Source organism: Brachionichthys hirsutus, chromosome 23 (assembly GCF_040956055.1).
Source record: "Brachionichthys hirsutus isolate HB-005 chromosome 23, CSIRO-AGI_Bhir_v1, whole genome shotgun sequence".
Classification (NCBI taxonomy): domain Eukaryota; kingdom Metazoa; phylum Chordata; class Actinopteri; order Lophiiformes; family Brachionichthyidae; genus Brachionichthys; species Brachionichthys hirsutus.
The window spans coordinates 3519822-3537267 of NC_090919.1; the positions used below are offsets into that span (position 1 = coordinate 3519822).

The window sequence follows — 17446 nt, forward strand, 5'->3', positions numbered from 1 at the left end:
CCATTAGTTCAAACGGGCCTTTATTTCCACAAACTTCACTTCAATGAACTTTTCTGTTTCTGCCGCCACATCTTATTTCATCCCTCCTCCTCCTCCACTCTAAACTCTTTCCCAGCATCGAAGGCACTCCTTTCCATCTCCAGAAAGTGGACGACTCCTTTACCCTTTATCAAACTTGCATACGGAAGTGTCACCATGAAGGCCATCAAGCGAGAGCAGAAGAAAGGAAATGTGTTGCGGGAGGAGAGGGAAGGAAACGTCCCTCTAACTCCTGAGGCACACCTCCGGCCCTCTTTGAAGCCTGGGCTTCGCTACGTTCCCTTTGTTTCTTCAACCCCCTTTTCCCCTCTTAAAGAATCGCCTTTATTCATCACAGGAAACTCTGCAAGAGGAAGAAGATGACGTGCAGGACAGGTACTGAGGCTTCAAGGTGCCTCGGTGGAGAAACAACTTTCTGCAATGAGGGGGTCAGCCTTAAATCAGGACAAACAATGCATCAAAATGCTGCTGGCTAAACAAGCTGGTAATTCAGATTCAAAGATGCTTATACTGCATTTCTGTTCTTGTGATTTTGACTAATGTATTATAACACTTTCTGCTGTGGGCATCGTTTCTCAGTTGTATTTACTGTTATTGCAAAGGAGCTCATCGTACGGAAACGACAACAATTCAGCACGTAGGATGCATGTGATTGGTTAACTGCTCCACATCCTAAAAAACAGCAACAGTGTTTAAAGTTTTGCAATACCCATTTATAACTTAATTAAATAAGAGCACATCTAAACAGGTAAGACATCCTCTAAACACACTTCACAACGTCTGGGCATCACGTGATTGTTTGAAGTAAAAAAAGGCCCAAATGGTTTCCCTTTGTGTCCCGCACAGATAAAGTTGGGTTGGCGCAGCCCAATTCATCATGTAAACAGAGTCATTGCAGATCAGCCTTGACCACCGGATGAACCGTTGCTCCTCGACCACGCTCTGTCTCCTTAGTTTAGCTTTTCTTTTTAAATCTCATTCCTATTTATTCTATTCCTTAATAGTCAGCTGACCGCGATCTGCCTCCGCCGTCGGCACAAGCGCCAAGACGGAATAGCTGGCCTAAACAAGCACTTTGAGATAATGGAACAAGCATACATTTCCTATGAGGTTATCGCACTGTCAGCAAAAAAAAAAAAAAAGGCTAGAACCTGCTGCATGTTTGATAAATGGGCTCATTTTGACAGTCTAAACAAGGAGCTTGTGAGGCTCACCACATTGCCACGCTGCAGTTTGGAACAAACTGAATTTTTTTGGCGTTTGTTTTGACGAGCCAGATGCTGCAGATCGGTGGCGTCATCAGATTAGAGGCGCTTCAGGACTCTGACTGCATTTATCTTTTGCATTTAGTTACACCGAAACTGCACGGAGCGACAGCGATGCATAACCGGAAAGCTTCGAACCTGCGCGACGCGTCGCTACAATTACAATTATTATAATACAATCTGATTATTGTGTCAAGTTTGCATTGGGCTGGGAATAATACTGTATATGACTTTTGCATGATTAAATTCTAAATATGCATGCGCCATATTATAATTATAACATCTCCAAACTGTGACAACTCATTAAAGAACATATTTAAAATATTGCGGCGTCGACCTGGCAACGGTTGTTGCTTTGTTCCACGCATCATCCGCGTGACAACTGCCGTGTCCTCTGTTGGCCCCATCCGACAAGTTCTTTGGCAAGCACCTCAGATGGTTTCGTTTTTACACCAATTACAGTGACCACGCGATAAGACGCGCGTCGTATCAGATTGTAGAAGCGCTGCGAGTCCAAAGACGACTCGGGCTGCAAAACAGGCACACCTACAGGCCTACTTTCACGCTGCTTGCGTCCGCAGGAGTAGAACGCATGTCGCGATCGTCATCATCATCATCATCATCTTCTGTGGGAAACCCAACAAGAACAATACAGAAAATGTAACAACAAATAAACCGACAGGACGGCAAATAGGCACAACGGAGTGGCAACAGACTCGATACCGCAGCCTTATCCTGCATTTGTTCTCGGCTGTGAAACCACGAGGCGAAATCAGCAGAAGAAAAAAGCGAGCCAGTGAACCTCAGCCTCGCTAATGCGACTGGCGAGGGGTGATATCAATCTCTTCTTCCTCCGCCGTGCACGCCATTCGTCTGGCAGGAAAGCCCTGTCTCAGTCGGGTCAGCTATCGGAGGCTGGCATCGCCTCGGAACCGCCGGTGCGTTTACCTGTCAGCCGAGCGTTTTGTTTCGTTTTGTTTCTGCAGCTTTGCAATGGAGGGGTTGCAGAAAGTGACGAGCAGCTCGACGAATGCTGCAAATGTTACGTAAATGCGTGTCCCTTCTTGGGAGTACAGAAGCGGCGACGTCATCGCTTGAGTCGGCGTTAGGATTTAAAAATACCCAAGGGTGCAGCAAGTGCTACGTTAGCTACAGTTAGCATAACACACCTGAATCGATGCGAAATCATTGCAGACGCACACGGAGAGGCGCCTGAGGTTAAAACAACACCTGGTGCCAGTTAGAATGACTGATGCCTGAAGCTGAAATGCTCCATTTCACACAAAACTTTTTTTAACCCCCCCCCCCCCCCCCCCAAATCTGCATACCAGTCTGGTCGTAAGCGAAGTCCGAGTAACTGATTAACCATCGGCTCGACTTCAAGCATCAACATTAGCTTTCAGGTACGCAAACACTTTGAATTCCTCTCCTTCTTTAGCACACGCGCACACACACACACACACACACGCACACACACACACACACACACACACAGTGTGCAATGAGTAGCCTTATGCAGACCAGATTAGAGATGACTACCGACATTTCAAGCCCGGGCCTGTCGGGGTATATTAAAGTGTTGGGTTGCAGCTACTTAATGTGAAACGTTCCCTTGATGTGTGTTTTTGTCCCTCTTTCATTCTCTCCCGACTGTCCCTCCGTTTTAGCTCTCCTCCTGTTAATTTTTTCCACATTTACCCACTCTGACTCTCCTGCGCTTCCCCCAGGCTGCTTTGATCCTCAATTCTCTTCCTCTCTTATTTCACGTAAATTGGCCATCATCTTTCACTCTCCCAAAACATCCCAGCTTTGCACTTGCTGTGATATCACATGTTTGACTGAAGAAGCGTCACGGGGGGGGGGGGAAGGATCAGCCCTGCCGAAAAGGAATGTTTGATGATTTACTCTGTCTGTCTTGCTTCTGCCATAGCCATACATTTACATGCCTCTATGCGCCACTAATTTATGCCGGCCAGCAAAAAAAACCTCTTTTGCCTGAAACACGATCACTTTGTGGTTTCTTTGGCATTTTTTTTCACTGCAGCTGGAAAGGTTTTTTAGGCGAGTCTCATCACAGAACTCCCTACAAGCATTACAAATACACACACTGGTGTGTGCAAAATATGCACACTGGTGTCGGCGAGCGTGCATGCATGCACGCAAAATGCAGAAGGTCACGCCTGCGTTGAACTTTAACGTCAGATGCTTGTCACGTTATAAGCTGCAAACTGACTTACTGGAAACGAAAGCAGCACCATTATACAGTGTAATGTTTCAGGGTAAGCCAAAACGTGAAAACCAATAGCATGAACTTTAGGGTAAAAGCCTGCAAACACAGAAACTCGACAAACTTGAGACCCGGCGCTATTGTTGTGTCGAGTTGTTTTGCGGTACCGTTTCAAGCACCGTTTAATCTATTCAAGCAAGGTGTGACATTTAAATTAACGTGTTACAGATCAGCAATGTTATGGAAATTTGCAAAGGCGACAGGACAAAAAACCTTTTAAATGCGGGGCAGCGCGTGAAATGCGGCCGTCGCGGCGAGCTAATCAGATGCAGAGCGGTGTGAATCGCGGAGCCGCCATTGTAGGGTTTGTAAATTAGCCCTTTGGAGAGTGAAATGAGAACGAAAGCATTCCGGGGATGTTTTTCTTTCACATATATTCATGTTTGTTGAAAGGACATGTTGGAGGAATACACATTTCAGAGCAGGTAAAACTGCTTGGAGTGACTTCATGCTATCCACAGGTCATCTCTGCGCCTTGCAGCCGTGCATGCCAGGCAGTCCTCGGATCTTTTCTGACTTTGGTTCATGTTTGGTTCACCAGGATTTAGTAGAATCTTAAAATAAGGAAAGTGATCAAAGGGAATAGAACATAAAAAAAACCTCCATTGTGATCATTAGAGGGAACATGGAGAATATATATAGACTGGAAAAATGAAAACTCCACGCGCTTTGTTGCAGCCAAATGCTATATAATGCTAACTGCAGCAGAGAAAAGAGTCATAATGACCCGGGCCAAAAAGAAAAAAGGCTCCAATCCAACAAACATAGTCGGGAGGTTTTGGTATCCACTTAAATAGACAGGAAAAAACATTCATCCTTTGTAGTGGGAACCAGTCGGTGAATATTTGCTACCAGTAGCCATTGTTTGGGTTGCTGATCAAAAGATATGTTCTATTTCCACTGTTCGTATAGGAGTTATAACAATAACGGCTTCCGATGTATGCAATTCAATAAAGAACGAGCTACTTTTTGCTTTGTGCTGTTGACATTATAAAAACCCTACAAGCTAAAGCCTTAATTATCCCCTGATGTTAGCTGTAATTAACCTGTCATTTAAAAAGGGAGGAATAATGGCTTCAAGCTGAAAATTAGAAATCCCAGGAGGCCCTGGTTCATTTCTCTCTAACTCGCCAGATATGGTGGCGTAGTGGTTAGCGCTGTTGCAAAGACGGTAGGGGTTTTTCTCCGGTTTCCTCCCACCTCCCGCCTTTTTTTTTTGTGTGTGTGTGTGTGTGTGTGTGTCGTAGAGGTGTGGATACTACGTACAGCTACAACTTTAGGAGAGTGACAGGTTTATCGTTAGCTCGCTTTCCATCAGCCTAGCATCCTGAAGGGGAAACAGACTTCACCCCTCCCGTCTGTGGTGACAAGACAGACACATCGACACATTTTTTTTTTTTTTTTTTCGGACCGCAAACCAGATCCCAACTTTTCATGCTTTTATGTTCAAGTGGAAAATGGACTGACATAGCTGTGACTAAAAGCCGTGATAATTAGCTAAAGCATGACCATTCAAGCACAACATTTTTAACAGATCCCAAATGACGCTAGGAGAACAAGCACGATCCACTCACAGAATGCAGACTTCTCAATACCTTCAAGGTTCTATTCATTTGACGGAGTGAAAGGTTTGAAGAGTCTGAGAAACGACCCAAAATGTTTCTTTTTCTTATCTTGTTCAATTGCAGCCACATGCAGGGCAGAAAATCTGTTGGCAATTGTCTGTCTTTCTGTAACTTTGTGTGCGGTTGCCGATCATTTTCTGCTTCCTGGACCTGAGGAACAACGAGGCAAAGGCGGATACGCTTAACGTAGCGAGACAAGCCGACACCGCTGAGCCCACGCACGGTGCTTTCACCACACTGAGGTTTTCCTTTGAGTGTATAGGTTATACACAAACGGAGGACATGCTTGACATTCACACCCAATGCCTCAGATACACGCTCTCAGTGCGGTCGCATCCAATTTGCAGGTTGGGTTGAGTGTTTGGTGGCCAGCTGCCAAGAATAACACGGTCTGAGCTGGTTGATGGTTCAGGAGAGGGGTGAAATTAATCAGGTTCAGGATTTTGAGGCATTTCAGCTAAATCAAATCACAGAGATTTGCACCAAAGGAGGAAGAGCGCCTTTAGGAAGGGCAGAAACGGGTGATCTGCTGGTTAAAAGGGAAGGCTGGCGCGAGGCAGGAACCAATCCCCACAATAGTTTGACCCGGAAATATAGATCAACTTACAACAAATAACTTCTATACTATTTTTTATAGTCTGCAACAGAAAATATTTGAAGTGCATCAATTTGCTTGAAATTCGTTTTTTTAATCCTTAAACTACAATTTTTACAATTAAATAATACATTAAATTAAATAACATCAATAAATAATAATAAATTAAAATTGATCAGCAACATTAACAAAATATAAAACACTTTAACCTACAAAACCGAAATGAAAAAAACAATTGTGCTGATTTTCTTTTAGCAAAATTAGGAAGTCAGGTCTTTCCTCGTCTCCCACCGTAGTCACGGTGAAGCCAATTAAATCAGATCTGGAATATTCCCAGATCAGATTACGATATGAACAAGATCTGTTAAATTTGTCCTTTCAATCCAACAGCCTTCCAATAAGTTGGAAGATGAAATATTGTAACTGTTCCTAACCCACAAGGTTCAAGAGTTAGTGGAGTTTAAAAAAAAAAAAAAAAACATTTCTGGACCCTGACCATCTAGATCACCACCAATAAAAAAAAAAATCCTCAGGTCACACCCCACCTCTCCGAATAAAGTTCAGCCAGAACCTGTTCCTAACTTCTTGAGTAATCCCTCGAATGGACAGCTAAGCAAACGAAACCAACGCTGGCAGCAAAAGCATTACCTCCTTGGTGGAGGTAAAAACGGGCAGTTGAGGCTTAATTTATGGAGTGGGAAAGACATTAAAAAAGGGCCAGTACGGAAAGCATTAGCAAGTGTGCGAGTACAAAATCGGACTCAATGAGTGTCTGTGCGTTTACGTCTGCCGCAGATGAAACAGAGCTGCTGCTCACTGGGATGACATGGATGAAATGAGGAGTTTCTATTTCATGGCCGTGGTGATGAAAGCAGGCCTGATAGGAGACAGGAGGCGGAGCTAGAAGTGGCTGAGACGAAGATGCTGAGGTTCTCCTTGGGAGTGACCAGGTCGGATAGGATTAGAAATGAGACAGTAAGAGGGACAGTGAAGGCTAGACTTTTGGAGTCGAGATCAGAGGGGACAAACTTTGATGGTTTGGACGTGTCCAGAGGAGAGACGGGGACTATATCGGTAGAAGGATGCTGAGGATGGAACTGCCAAAGAACAGGGCTAGAGGTTGACCCAGGAGAAGCTTCATTGTGAGGGAGGACACGAGAGTGGCTGGTGTTGGGGAGGACAATGCAAAGGACAGGGTGAAGTGGAGAAGGTTGCTTTGCTGTGGCGACCCCTGAAGGGACAAGCCGAAAGTACAGCAGTAGATGATGAAGGTAGGCCTGGGAGGTTAGAGAAGGACGTGGCCTCGACCGTCGTTTTAGAGTGATGTGGCGGATTCAAAGAGAGGCTCCACAGTGTAGTGATATCAAGCTTGATCTGCAAACTGCGAGAAAGTGGCAACAATTAGGTTGTAAACATGCTTTGAAACATTTGGTCATTCCTCTCTGAACTCAGCGCAGGCTGTAATTATTGAGCAAAGCATGTGGAGTGCTCGGATCGGGCACCTGTTGTGAAATACGTGTGAAGTGAAGTGAAGTAATACTCAAAGAAAAAAGTTTCACCTCCAACGCCAACCTTAAATAAAACGTTAAATATAGATTGTTAAAAAAAAAGCCTTACATATTAAACATGCTTAAGAATATTCTCTATGCTGTGAAACCTTTAGTCTTCAATTACTACACCTAAAATGTACATATTTAAGCACTTAGTTTACCTAATATGGTCTTTGTTACATACACACACACAAAATCAGTATTGACTGTTACAGCGAAGATAAACAACAATTCCAGGTTATAATATTTGACTTTTGCCTTTTGTCCTTCTCAGGTGACAGAAAACATTATCTCCAAACAAACATTCATCGGTGAGTATCACACACACACACACAAATCGTAATGCAACACCATACCTGACATCCCCCCCCCCCTTCTCTTCCTCAGAGGCGAGAACCATGCCTCGCGCTTTTAACAACTCGGGGTCAAAGTTCGTGACCTCGGTGACCCAGAGGCCATCGGCCCACTTGACCCTCAGAGACACCAGCTCTCAAGGTGAGGTATCCGAGTCCCAGCGGGGAGGCTGGAGTGGGGGGGGGGGGTCGCCGCTCTAAAGGCTAAAGGAGAATCTCGCCAGTTAGCATTAACGGCAAGATGAAGGAAGGATCCATGAGAAATGCAGCCGAGTCCACACATTTTAGCGTTTAAAACCAGTCAGAAAGGAGGAACTCTGAAGACGATTTACGACTTCTTGATACAGCAAACAATCGGGCACCGACAGCTTTGTTGATTTGGGGTTTACAAAATTCCATTTTAGCAGGACCGAGACCGAGTGGCGTAAAAAAACGTTTCCAGAAATGTCGTAAATTTCAGAAGAAATCAAGAGCGACTAAAATGACGAAAATGAAACACAAAAGGTGATTGATGAAAACACATTCCAATCTGAATCTTATTAGCCGCCGCCGGGGGCGGGGGACAACATGTCCACGCAACACTCGATGACTCCGTTGTATCCCTTGATCTCCCCTCACCGTGCAGGTGTGGGATCAAGAAGCTCAATTTCATTCATGTCTTCTCCGAACGCAAAGACAGGCTGAGGAGCATAACGAAGCAATTAGTTTGAGCCAAATCCAAAAATTATTCAGATGCATTTTATTATAGCCACACACACACAGAAAATAATTATAATAATTATGGTTGGATGTGTGTCGTTAAATGTGGAATTTAAAGTTGCCTTTTGTTCTTTACGTGCGCGGGTCTTATCCAGGTGGGTATTGTTTCACGAAGCTGGCGTGCAAGCCGGAGGGTGTGGACAATCTGGCAAAGGCTGCCTGACGTCATTTCCACAGTCGAGCATTACCGAAAGCATTTTAAGCCCTTAAAAATGAAAGAGAAATACCTACCGCGCGCAAAGTGCGGCAGGATCGCTAATAGCAGCGTATGAAAAGCGTTCACGGCGATCTCACGCGGCAGCGTTTACAAGCAAAGGAGACACTTCTAATAAAGACGCGGGCATGCTTGAGCAAAGTGTGGACAGGAAACCGCGCATGCGTCCACAGGAAGAGACGCTCGAAGGAAAGTCCGTGACTAATGGCTGCTCGGATCTCAACGCCTTTCCCCTCTGCCTCGCCCATCGTCGCGTCACGAATAGATTACTTAGTCATTTCAATATCAATTTTTGGGAGTGTCCAGTTTCCTCGTCAACATTTGAACGGACTCTTCTCGTCAAACAGCGTTCCCCATCCCCACGCCGGGTCTCCACCAATCCTGTCGCCACGTGGTCCGCTCGTGGGCCAATCAGAGCTTCAGCGCTCACCTGCACAACATGACCCTGGCCAATGGGAAGCTGCGAGTGCCACAAGACGGGCGGTACTACTTATACTCACAGGTGACCTGTCTGCACTTTAAGTACTTAAGCTAAATTGCTTCGCTGCGTTTCGCTAGTGTGTTTCGGAACACTGTATCCTCATCGTGATCCTGTCCTGCCCCCCCCCCCCCCTCCAGGTGTACTTCCGCTATCCGTCCCCAGCAGCCAGTGATGGAGACCAGCGCAGCGTCAGCCACCAGCTGGTGCAATGCGTCTACAAGAAAACGTCTTACCCAAGCCCCATTCAGGTAGACTATCCCAGTGAACGTGAACTTGGAGTAATAATGTTGTCATAGTGATCGTCTTACCGTCATTTTTCGCTCCCGTGCAGCTCCTGAAGGGGGTGGGAACAAAGTGCTGGGCCCCAGACGCCGAGTACGCCCTCCACTCCGTCTACCAGGGAGGGCTGTTTGAGCTGAGGGCCGGCGACGAACTCTTTGTCTCCGTCTCGTCCCCAACGATGGTCAACGCAGATGAATCCTCGAGCTACTTTGGCGCTTTCCGCCTAGACCTCTGAAAGGGAGGGAAAGAAGAGAAAATGTGGAGCCGTGGATGGATAGATGGACTACAGAATATCCGCTGATATGATAAAGGGCCCTTTAGAGAGCGCTGTGGGAAGGCCTAGTTCTCGGATCCTCAACGTTTGATTGGACAGATACGCTGAAGGATGGAAGGATTGGAGTTTGACGGCTTTGCTTGAGATGGAAAGGAAAACGAAAGGCGGGATTGTCCTCCCCTTCTTCTCCGTGAGAAACCGCTGAGAGCAAAATATACAAGACGCATGTGCAATTATGCAAACAAAGAAAGGTGTGGATATTGATATTGATTCCTAGGAATGAAAGTTCGGATGTCAAAACGAGAACCAACCCACAGAATAACTTTAGACCATAAGGTCTTCCTGTCAGCTGAGAATAACACCCCCCCCCCCCCCCCCCCTCCCAAAATAAAATCTGCTGACCGCTTTGTTATCACATCCCCCAAAGAAACGAGGAATCTCAGCCCAGATCAACAACGCTCTCGGAAATAATGGGATCCTCTTGTTTCGATCCCAGAAAAACGAATGTACAAACAATTAAAACTCTGCATCTGATGATGTCTGGACAGACAAAGAAAAAGATCAAACCAAAGCCAATGGAATATAACTTCATTTTTATTTTTTTGTTAAGTGTGCCATGAGAGCGCTGTACATTTGAATGGCTGTAAAGGCGATGTGGGGCACTAAACCGCGAGGACGTTTTCTACCTTGACTGGACTTCCAACCACTCGGCCTTCACTGAAGACTATGCATCCACACTACAATGGTGGACTTTACACAAAGACATTTTCAAGAGTCGGATAAAGACGGCATCTTTGTGCTAAAAAAGTAACGCGACTTTGAGAAGTGCCTTGCAAACAAACGAGGAAGGAAAACACGGGAGAGGTTTAAATTTTGTAAATGCTAATAAGCGAGCGCACGAGGATGACGGTGGTATGCAGACTTAACAGTCTGTCTGTTGATCTCGCTTCTCTCTCTTTCCTTCATCATCATCATCCTCCTCTTTCCTTCTCGTGTAAAGAATCTTGTTTTTCTTGCCTACCCCGTGGAGCTGCATTCGGCTTTCGTTTCAAGTAACCAAGGAACAACAGACCAATTTACACATGCAAATCGGCCAGTCGCGCAACCAGAGGAACATTGAGGGTTGCATTGTTTAGGAGATTTACAGATTAAAACAGGGCCTCGGGACTACAAGCCGAGCCGAGCAAAACAGTTCCGAAGAACCGCCGAAAGGACCGATGGAGACGGGTCAGCCAACAGTTGCGTCTTCACCACATACAGCAGCAATACGACATGTTTTGTGCTGTTTTTCCCAGCTTACGTTAACATAAATGTAAATATTGGAGGTTCAACCAGTGGATTGACACTCCCACACTCGTGTCTGGGCCAATCGCCGCGCACGTACCACGCGTCACTTGTGGTTTCAATTTCTGGGAGAGCTCCCGCTTTGAAGTCAAAAGAAGTTTGTCAAAATGTCTATGAACTACAATCGTTTCCAGTGTATGCAATGAAAGGGGGGGGGGGTTCTTAGAATTACACCTTTTTGTATAGTAGCAAAGCAATTACAATTTTAGCGAAGTTTCAAACCAGCTGTTTTGGTGTCTTCACTTGCCACAGTAGATCAAAAGCTATCACTAATATTTTCTGGACAATCGATGAGAATCAAAATTAAAAACACATGGATAATTTGTTTTTGGGTTTTTTAAACGAGCCTGTTTCTTGGTTTTTTTTGAAGCACAGGAACTTTTGTCATCTTTAAGAACATTTGTTCACCTTCTGACAAGATTAGATTGCCTAGAAAATCTTTTATATGCATACCAAATCTGGAAAAAGACGGACCATATTTAGCGAAAGAGCCAAGTTTGACAGGAGGAGAGCACATTTAGTTAGAACCCACTGGTGGACAAGAAAAGACTCAACCCCTACACGTTTGTCTTTTTCTGCCATTGCATTTCCACACATATAAATACACATCCAATGAAGCACACAGAAACACCCTCATTGTTCAGCCACTCCGTCTGGCCTCCCCGCACCATCTGGTAGCCGTCAGCGATAAGTCACGCGTGTGCAGGGAGTGCGTTTTTAGAACATGCTTGTTCAATCAAAAGGTCCTGGTTCAAACCTGTGTATGTGTCCTATGGGGGGGGGGGGGGGGGAGGGAACTGTGAAAGTGTATTAAATGAACATTTCATTTTGTGCTCAATCGCATCCGTCACGTCACACACACGCCGACTTTGTTCTCCGTCTGCGAGTTTGAGCTCATTTATTATCGGGGGGGGGGGGGTCAGCCCAGACAGTCCTAAGGCCTTTTCTTTCATGCATTCCAAATCAAAAAATAAACTGCAAGTTGAAACAGGTCCAGCCGTGACGATAATGTAACACATATATATATATATACACACACAGCCAGGGCTACATACTGGAAACCACTAGGCCTGCTGGGAAGACTTTGCATTGAATGTCTGTCTGTTTCCTGTCCATGTTTGTACTGGATGGTTTTGTAGCTGTGAACATGTGGAGCACCTCTGTTGCTTCGAAAATAAACAATTATTTTAACTTTGTCTATGTATGGTGGAATTGTCTTGTACTAAACCCAACAAGGACAGCCCCCCCCCCCCCAAAAAAAAAAAAAATTTGTTCAGGTGAGTCCCTTCCATTCCAGCCATCCCATCCCACACTAAAAGGAAAGGTTATGAAACCAAATCTGTTGATCCAGAATTCCTAAATTCCAGGCCTGAAATTCAAGTTAGCCTGAACACGATATCGAGATCTGCTTATTGTCTAAGGAGGGGGGGGGGGGGGGGGCACAGTAATGGAAGATAGAACAAATCCGTTTGCCCACTACTGATTCCACAGTGTCTTTTTTAAAGGCTAGCAAAAACAGAACCTCACAAGAGCGATATTATTGAAAGTGTCCCCCCCCCCCCCCCAAAAAAAAAAGAAATTCTGTGAAAATTTACCCCGATTTCAACTGGATCTATTTCCTCACATATTAAAGATAGAACTAGGGAATACAGGACGACATATAGAACGGGAGAGCCTGAAAGTACTTACAAAACAGAGAGGACGTTCTGGCAGAGAACTGCCGAGAGAGGCAGGAGCTGATCAGGTGAGATGTGCAACAGGTGCGTCTCGTTCAGTTCAACGATGCCTCCGCAGCTGTGCAGGGGCAGCAATCAACCTGCAGCCAAAGTCGCCATAGCAACCTTCACAAATGGGGGATTTAATGTTAACATTTCATATTCTTTCCTGACCTCATTCTGGATCAGATCCAGAAGACAGTTTGCGGGATAGTGCGACTATAATTGCACACATGTCTTATCCACTGTCACCGTATAATGCAGACAACCCCCCCCCCAATGAAAACACACAGAAATCCAGTGGATCCCAATGTTATTCCTTGGATAATGACAGGAAATGTCAAAGAACAACTAGTTCAACATTTAAACTGGCCGGAGACCTAACCTCTCACCAGGTTCCATGGAATTCTGTTCAGTAGTTCCTTTTTTAGCAGAGGTAAATAAGTGGTTTGGTGTCAAGACAACAACGAAACGCTTTTGGCTTCAGGTCCAAGAAACATCTGTGGCTTGTAAAAATGTAAGGTTGTTAAATAGTTTTAAATCATCAAGATGTTTCTGCTGATTAACACGATTGAACAGAAGCGATACCATCTTGTTGGCATCAGGATGGGTCCGCATATCATCTCATCAGGACCAGACTTGCAGGCATTGTTCCCCTGATTAAATTGTGCGGCTGCTGCCAGTTTTAGTCCAAAGCGAGTCACACCTGCCAAAACTGAGCAACTATACAGCCAAAGACAGTAAAATGCAATCCAGACTGGAAACCTTCCAGGACGATTTCGTAACAAGTGTAACACAAGGCACTTTGGATGTGCATCCGATTCCCGCGAGGACTCCTTGGAGTAAAACAATAGACGCAAATAAATATCTGAGGAAGTTGAAAATGGGTAACCGTTTATTTTACGGTGTAATACAGTAAAAATCCAACAACATTTCTCACTCCACTAAAAGATGCATGAATCCCTGCATTTTCATTTGGTGGCCTACATTTTTCCCCAGAATATTTTCAGACAGATGTTGTCTCAATTACCCCCCCCCCCCCCCCCCCCCCGATTTATTTAAACAACACAAATTTGCCTTTCACAATGTGCATCAAGAACTGGAGCCACTTTCACACTGATCTTATTATCTGCAGAAACCCAGCAATTTGAGATAATTTGTGGACTCTGCAGATTTAATTTTGAGCCCATGTCCGTAATTCGTCAAATAAAAATCCCGGTGCCGATTGCTAGCCCAATTTTGGTTAGGACTGCGGCTTCCTGATATTACTCAATCTCTGGCAAACTTTGCTCTCGGTAGCCGCAGTCAGAAATTTGCCATTCAACAATATTAATGTGTGATGTTGGTGCAGGCGACAAAGAATTGAATGCATACGCAACACACAATATGTACACTATCAAAGGCAAAGCAAAATGAATGAAAGCAAAATATAAGAAGGTGCATTAAAAGCATTCCTGGAGAATTAAAGGGGGGGTGGGGGGGGGGGCCTTCAAGGCATTCCTGAGCTATCAGGTGTAAAAAGAACAGGCTGGATGGGAAGTCACGGTGACCTACAGTCTATTTAGTTCATTATGCAGATTTCATAAGTCGGGGGATGCGGCGATTGGATTGCCCTATTGCCCTATTGCCCTAGCTAGGTACACCCTGTGTCTTCTGTTTAACTTGCATCGTTGCATAATTATTGTTAAAAAATAATAATTTGGAAACTGACACAATAACAGAAGTTGAATCATATTCTTCTACGATCAATTACAATGTTGCTTCTCTTTGAAACCAGTGATGGCGCCCCCTCCTGACTCATAGATAGAATAGTTGTTTAAGGCCCATTCGCAGGATTGGATCCATTTATTACACCGTCTGTGGTTCAAACATGAGTCTAAAATGGCCATCGGTACCTCTTGCCAAGGAGTTGATGCTTCAGATGACGTTGGTTTGCCTTTCTGTTTGTTGCCCAGCGAGCGACACAGAGCCCCCCCCCTTGATGAGCATCAACCTATAACAGGCCTTTTGCTTTCAGGTGAGGGGGCGTAACTGAGCTGCCTTTGGCGGTGTTTCAGGCTGAATGGCGTCTCGTGGCGTCTGTAAACTTCGACAGACAAGCGAAGCGTCGTCCTCGGCTGCTAAACTCATTCCTTCTGCCAAAACCTTAAAGCCCGAGGTCCGTTTGGATCAGACTCTGTATCATGTCGTTGGGAGATAAAACATGCTGTGGACGAACACATGGTCAGTAGTCTCGATAATAAGATCCGTGTGTTCCGTTGCTCTGCATGGGTTTGGGTGTGAACATCTGCGAGTGCCTTTACTAATCTCCTCAGAAAGCAACACCAGCTGCAATTTGATTTGGGCAGATGTGAATAAATACCGCTTTTTAAAAGTGAAGCGTTTCACGTCTCTAATTAACTATCCTCCCGAGTATTTCCACTCAGACGGTCCGTGTAAATATTATTGGGAAGTATTTCGCAGAACTTCACTCACGTCCAACCACTGGCACCGAAATGTTTGGCTCAGATGCTGCTTTCAGGATCTCAGATCCAGATGATGACTTTTGACCTACGTCGGAGAGACTGTGGAGTTTGTTTTGTTTTTTTAGTTGAGGCCAAGGATAATATCCCGAGCCTGCAACAAATGGGACCTCATAAATGAATAGCATGAGGCAGTCGAAAACCACTGGAATTCCTAAACCAAGGTTTAGCATGATGTCTATATTTCTGATCTCTCCCGCAGAGAGTTGCTGTGATCGCTTGGAAGATTGTGATCAGAAGAAGGTTGTTCATGTTGTAATCACCACAGGGGGGGTAGTGAAGAGTTAAAAGACAACAGCTGGCAACAAATAGAAAGCTCTGCCCACATCAGTCTTTAATGTTGCGAATAAATGGTCGGAAAAGAATGGCCACGAGAAAAAAAAAACATCCAAAACTAAATGAAAGCTGCATAGTGCAGATCATGATCATTGGTAATGGGCTTCAACACTCGTTTTGTACACATTTATTGCTTAGCTGATAAACATTATAGTAATTAACAAAAAAGAAAGGAAAATAAAACACATATATCGAAGTACAGCTCTGGAAAAATTAGGAAATTATATTTTCTTTGGTGACATTTTGTGAAACGTACAAAAGAATTGCAGAAACTTCATAATCAGAATCAGAGGTTATTTATTGCCATTGCCAATGAGGGTTCAAACAATGATGGAGAGTCAGAGGGCAACTTTATACTGCAAATAAGGATGCAGTGCAAGTTGTGCATCGTTACACCAGGCAGACAAATATACAAAAGTGTTTTCCCTGACATAAATGGAAAGAATGTCAAATTGAATTACCCTGCAGAGCGGATAAGAATGTCTGTAATTTAATCGAGCATTAGCATTAGACTCCGGGACTAATTGAACTTTATTTGGAACAGGGAAAGCGTGTGTGGCAGAAAAGTGAATACATGTGAAGCATGACTTGTGAAGGGTGGGGGGAGGATTAATCAGATCCTCTCAGGGCCAACATGACCCCAAAAAAATGAAGTACTTGTTCGTAAATACATAGAGTTACAACAAGAAAGTATAAAGTGTCACAAGCAGAAGAAACTGCCTCGTATCACTATATAATTAAATGATTTTTGCTCGTGTTAATTTTAAATCAGGATTTTAATGTCTTAATGTTCGTTACCTTCATCGTGGAGGTTTGCTCTCATTTTACATTCAGAGCAGATCCAGATTAGATTTATAAATGGATGGAGTTTCACTAATTTAATTCGAATAGGATAGACTTTGTTGTCATTGACAGCACAGCACAAGTAGGTTATTATCTAAAACCTCGGAGGCAGAAATCTTTTCATCAGTCGCATCCCACATTGGTAAAGAATTCTTTAATTAAAGAAATCCAGATCCGGATAATCTGAGGATGATTCCCTGACGCTCCAAAAAATGTAATCAATTAAAATAAAATAAAGATGCTACTAAATCCAATTTAATTTATTATATATATATATATTAAAGCTTATTTAAAGCAACAGAGTCTGGTGGTGGAGCAGAACCCAGGTGGTCTTTTTGATAAATCACATTTGAGACTTTATCTCGTTATCTCTGAGCCACTCTGTTTTCATAGGAGTGTTAACAAAAGGACCTCTGGACATTTTTAACCTGCCCCCCCCTCAATACACACACACCACCCAGTCACCTACATGCTTGCAAGTAACTCCATATCGGCCCATTCTCACATCCATCATAGAGCTGCCACACACCCTCCGTATCAACAGAGCTGCGTTCTCTCCACGTCTCTCCTGTGTCACTACCCGACACACACTCTGTTTGTCCAAGAGCCTGGCAGGAAATTAGTTTTATGAAGCTGCCAGACACACACACACACACACACACACACACATTTATACATGCACAAAGACACACATGGAAAACCCAAAACATCCTGAAGAGACTACGTGGGGCCAGGCAAGACCTCAACCTGACACACACACACACATTTCTTTTTAATGAGAACAATACAAGAGTTTCAGCCCTGATGCCCCGGCCATTGGAAAGCGAATACCTTACAGGGCAGCTACACAATGCGGTTATTCCTGAGGAACATTATTAGGTTCTGATAAGGTCTTTAAAGCAGCGCCTCCCGGTTTGTCGCAGGAAGGCGAAGGAAACAACCCGTGGAGAATGAGAAAATGA

General features: G+C 44.4%; 1 protein-coding gene across 1 annotated transcript in view; it reads left to right on the forward strand.

Annotated features, from left to right (window-relative positions):
• The window catches only part of tnfsf10l (TNF superfamily member 10, like), a 32520-nt gene extending 22491 nt beyond the window's left edge, over positions 1-10029 (forward strand). Inside the window, exons 3-7 of the mRNA XM_068755845.1 lie at positions 7636-7672; positions 7749-7856; positions 9035-9189; positions 9306-9416; positions 9500-10029. Of these exons, the coding sequence (XP_068611946.1) occupies positions 7636-7672; positions 7749-7856; positions 9035-9189; positions 9306-9416; positions 9500-9685 (597 nt within the window). The 3' untranslated portion in view covers positions 9686-10029. The remainder of the gene's footprint in view (positions 1-7635; positions 7673-7748; positions 7857-9034; positions 9190-9305; positions 9417-9499) is intronic.
• Positions 10030-17446: the final 7417 nt, after the last annotated feature.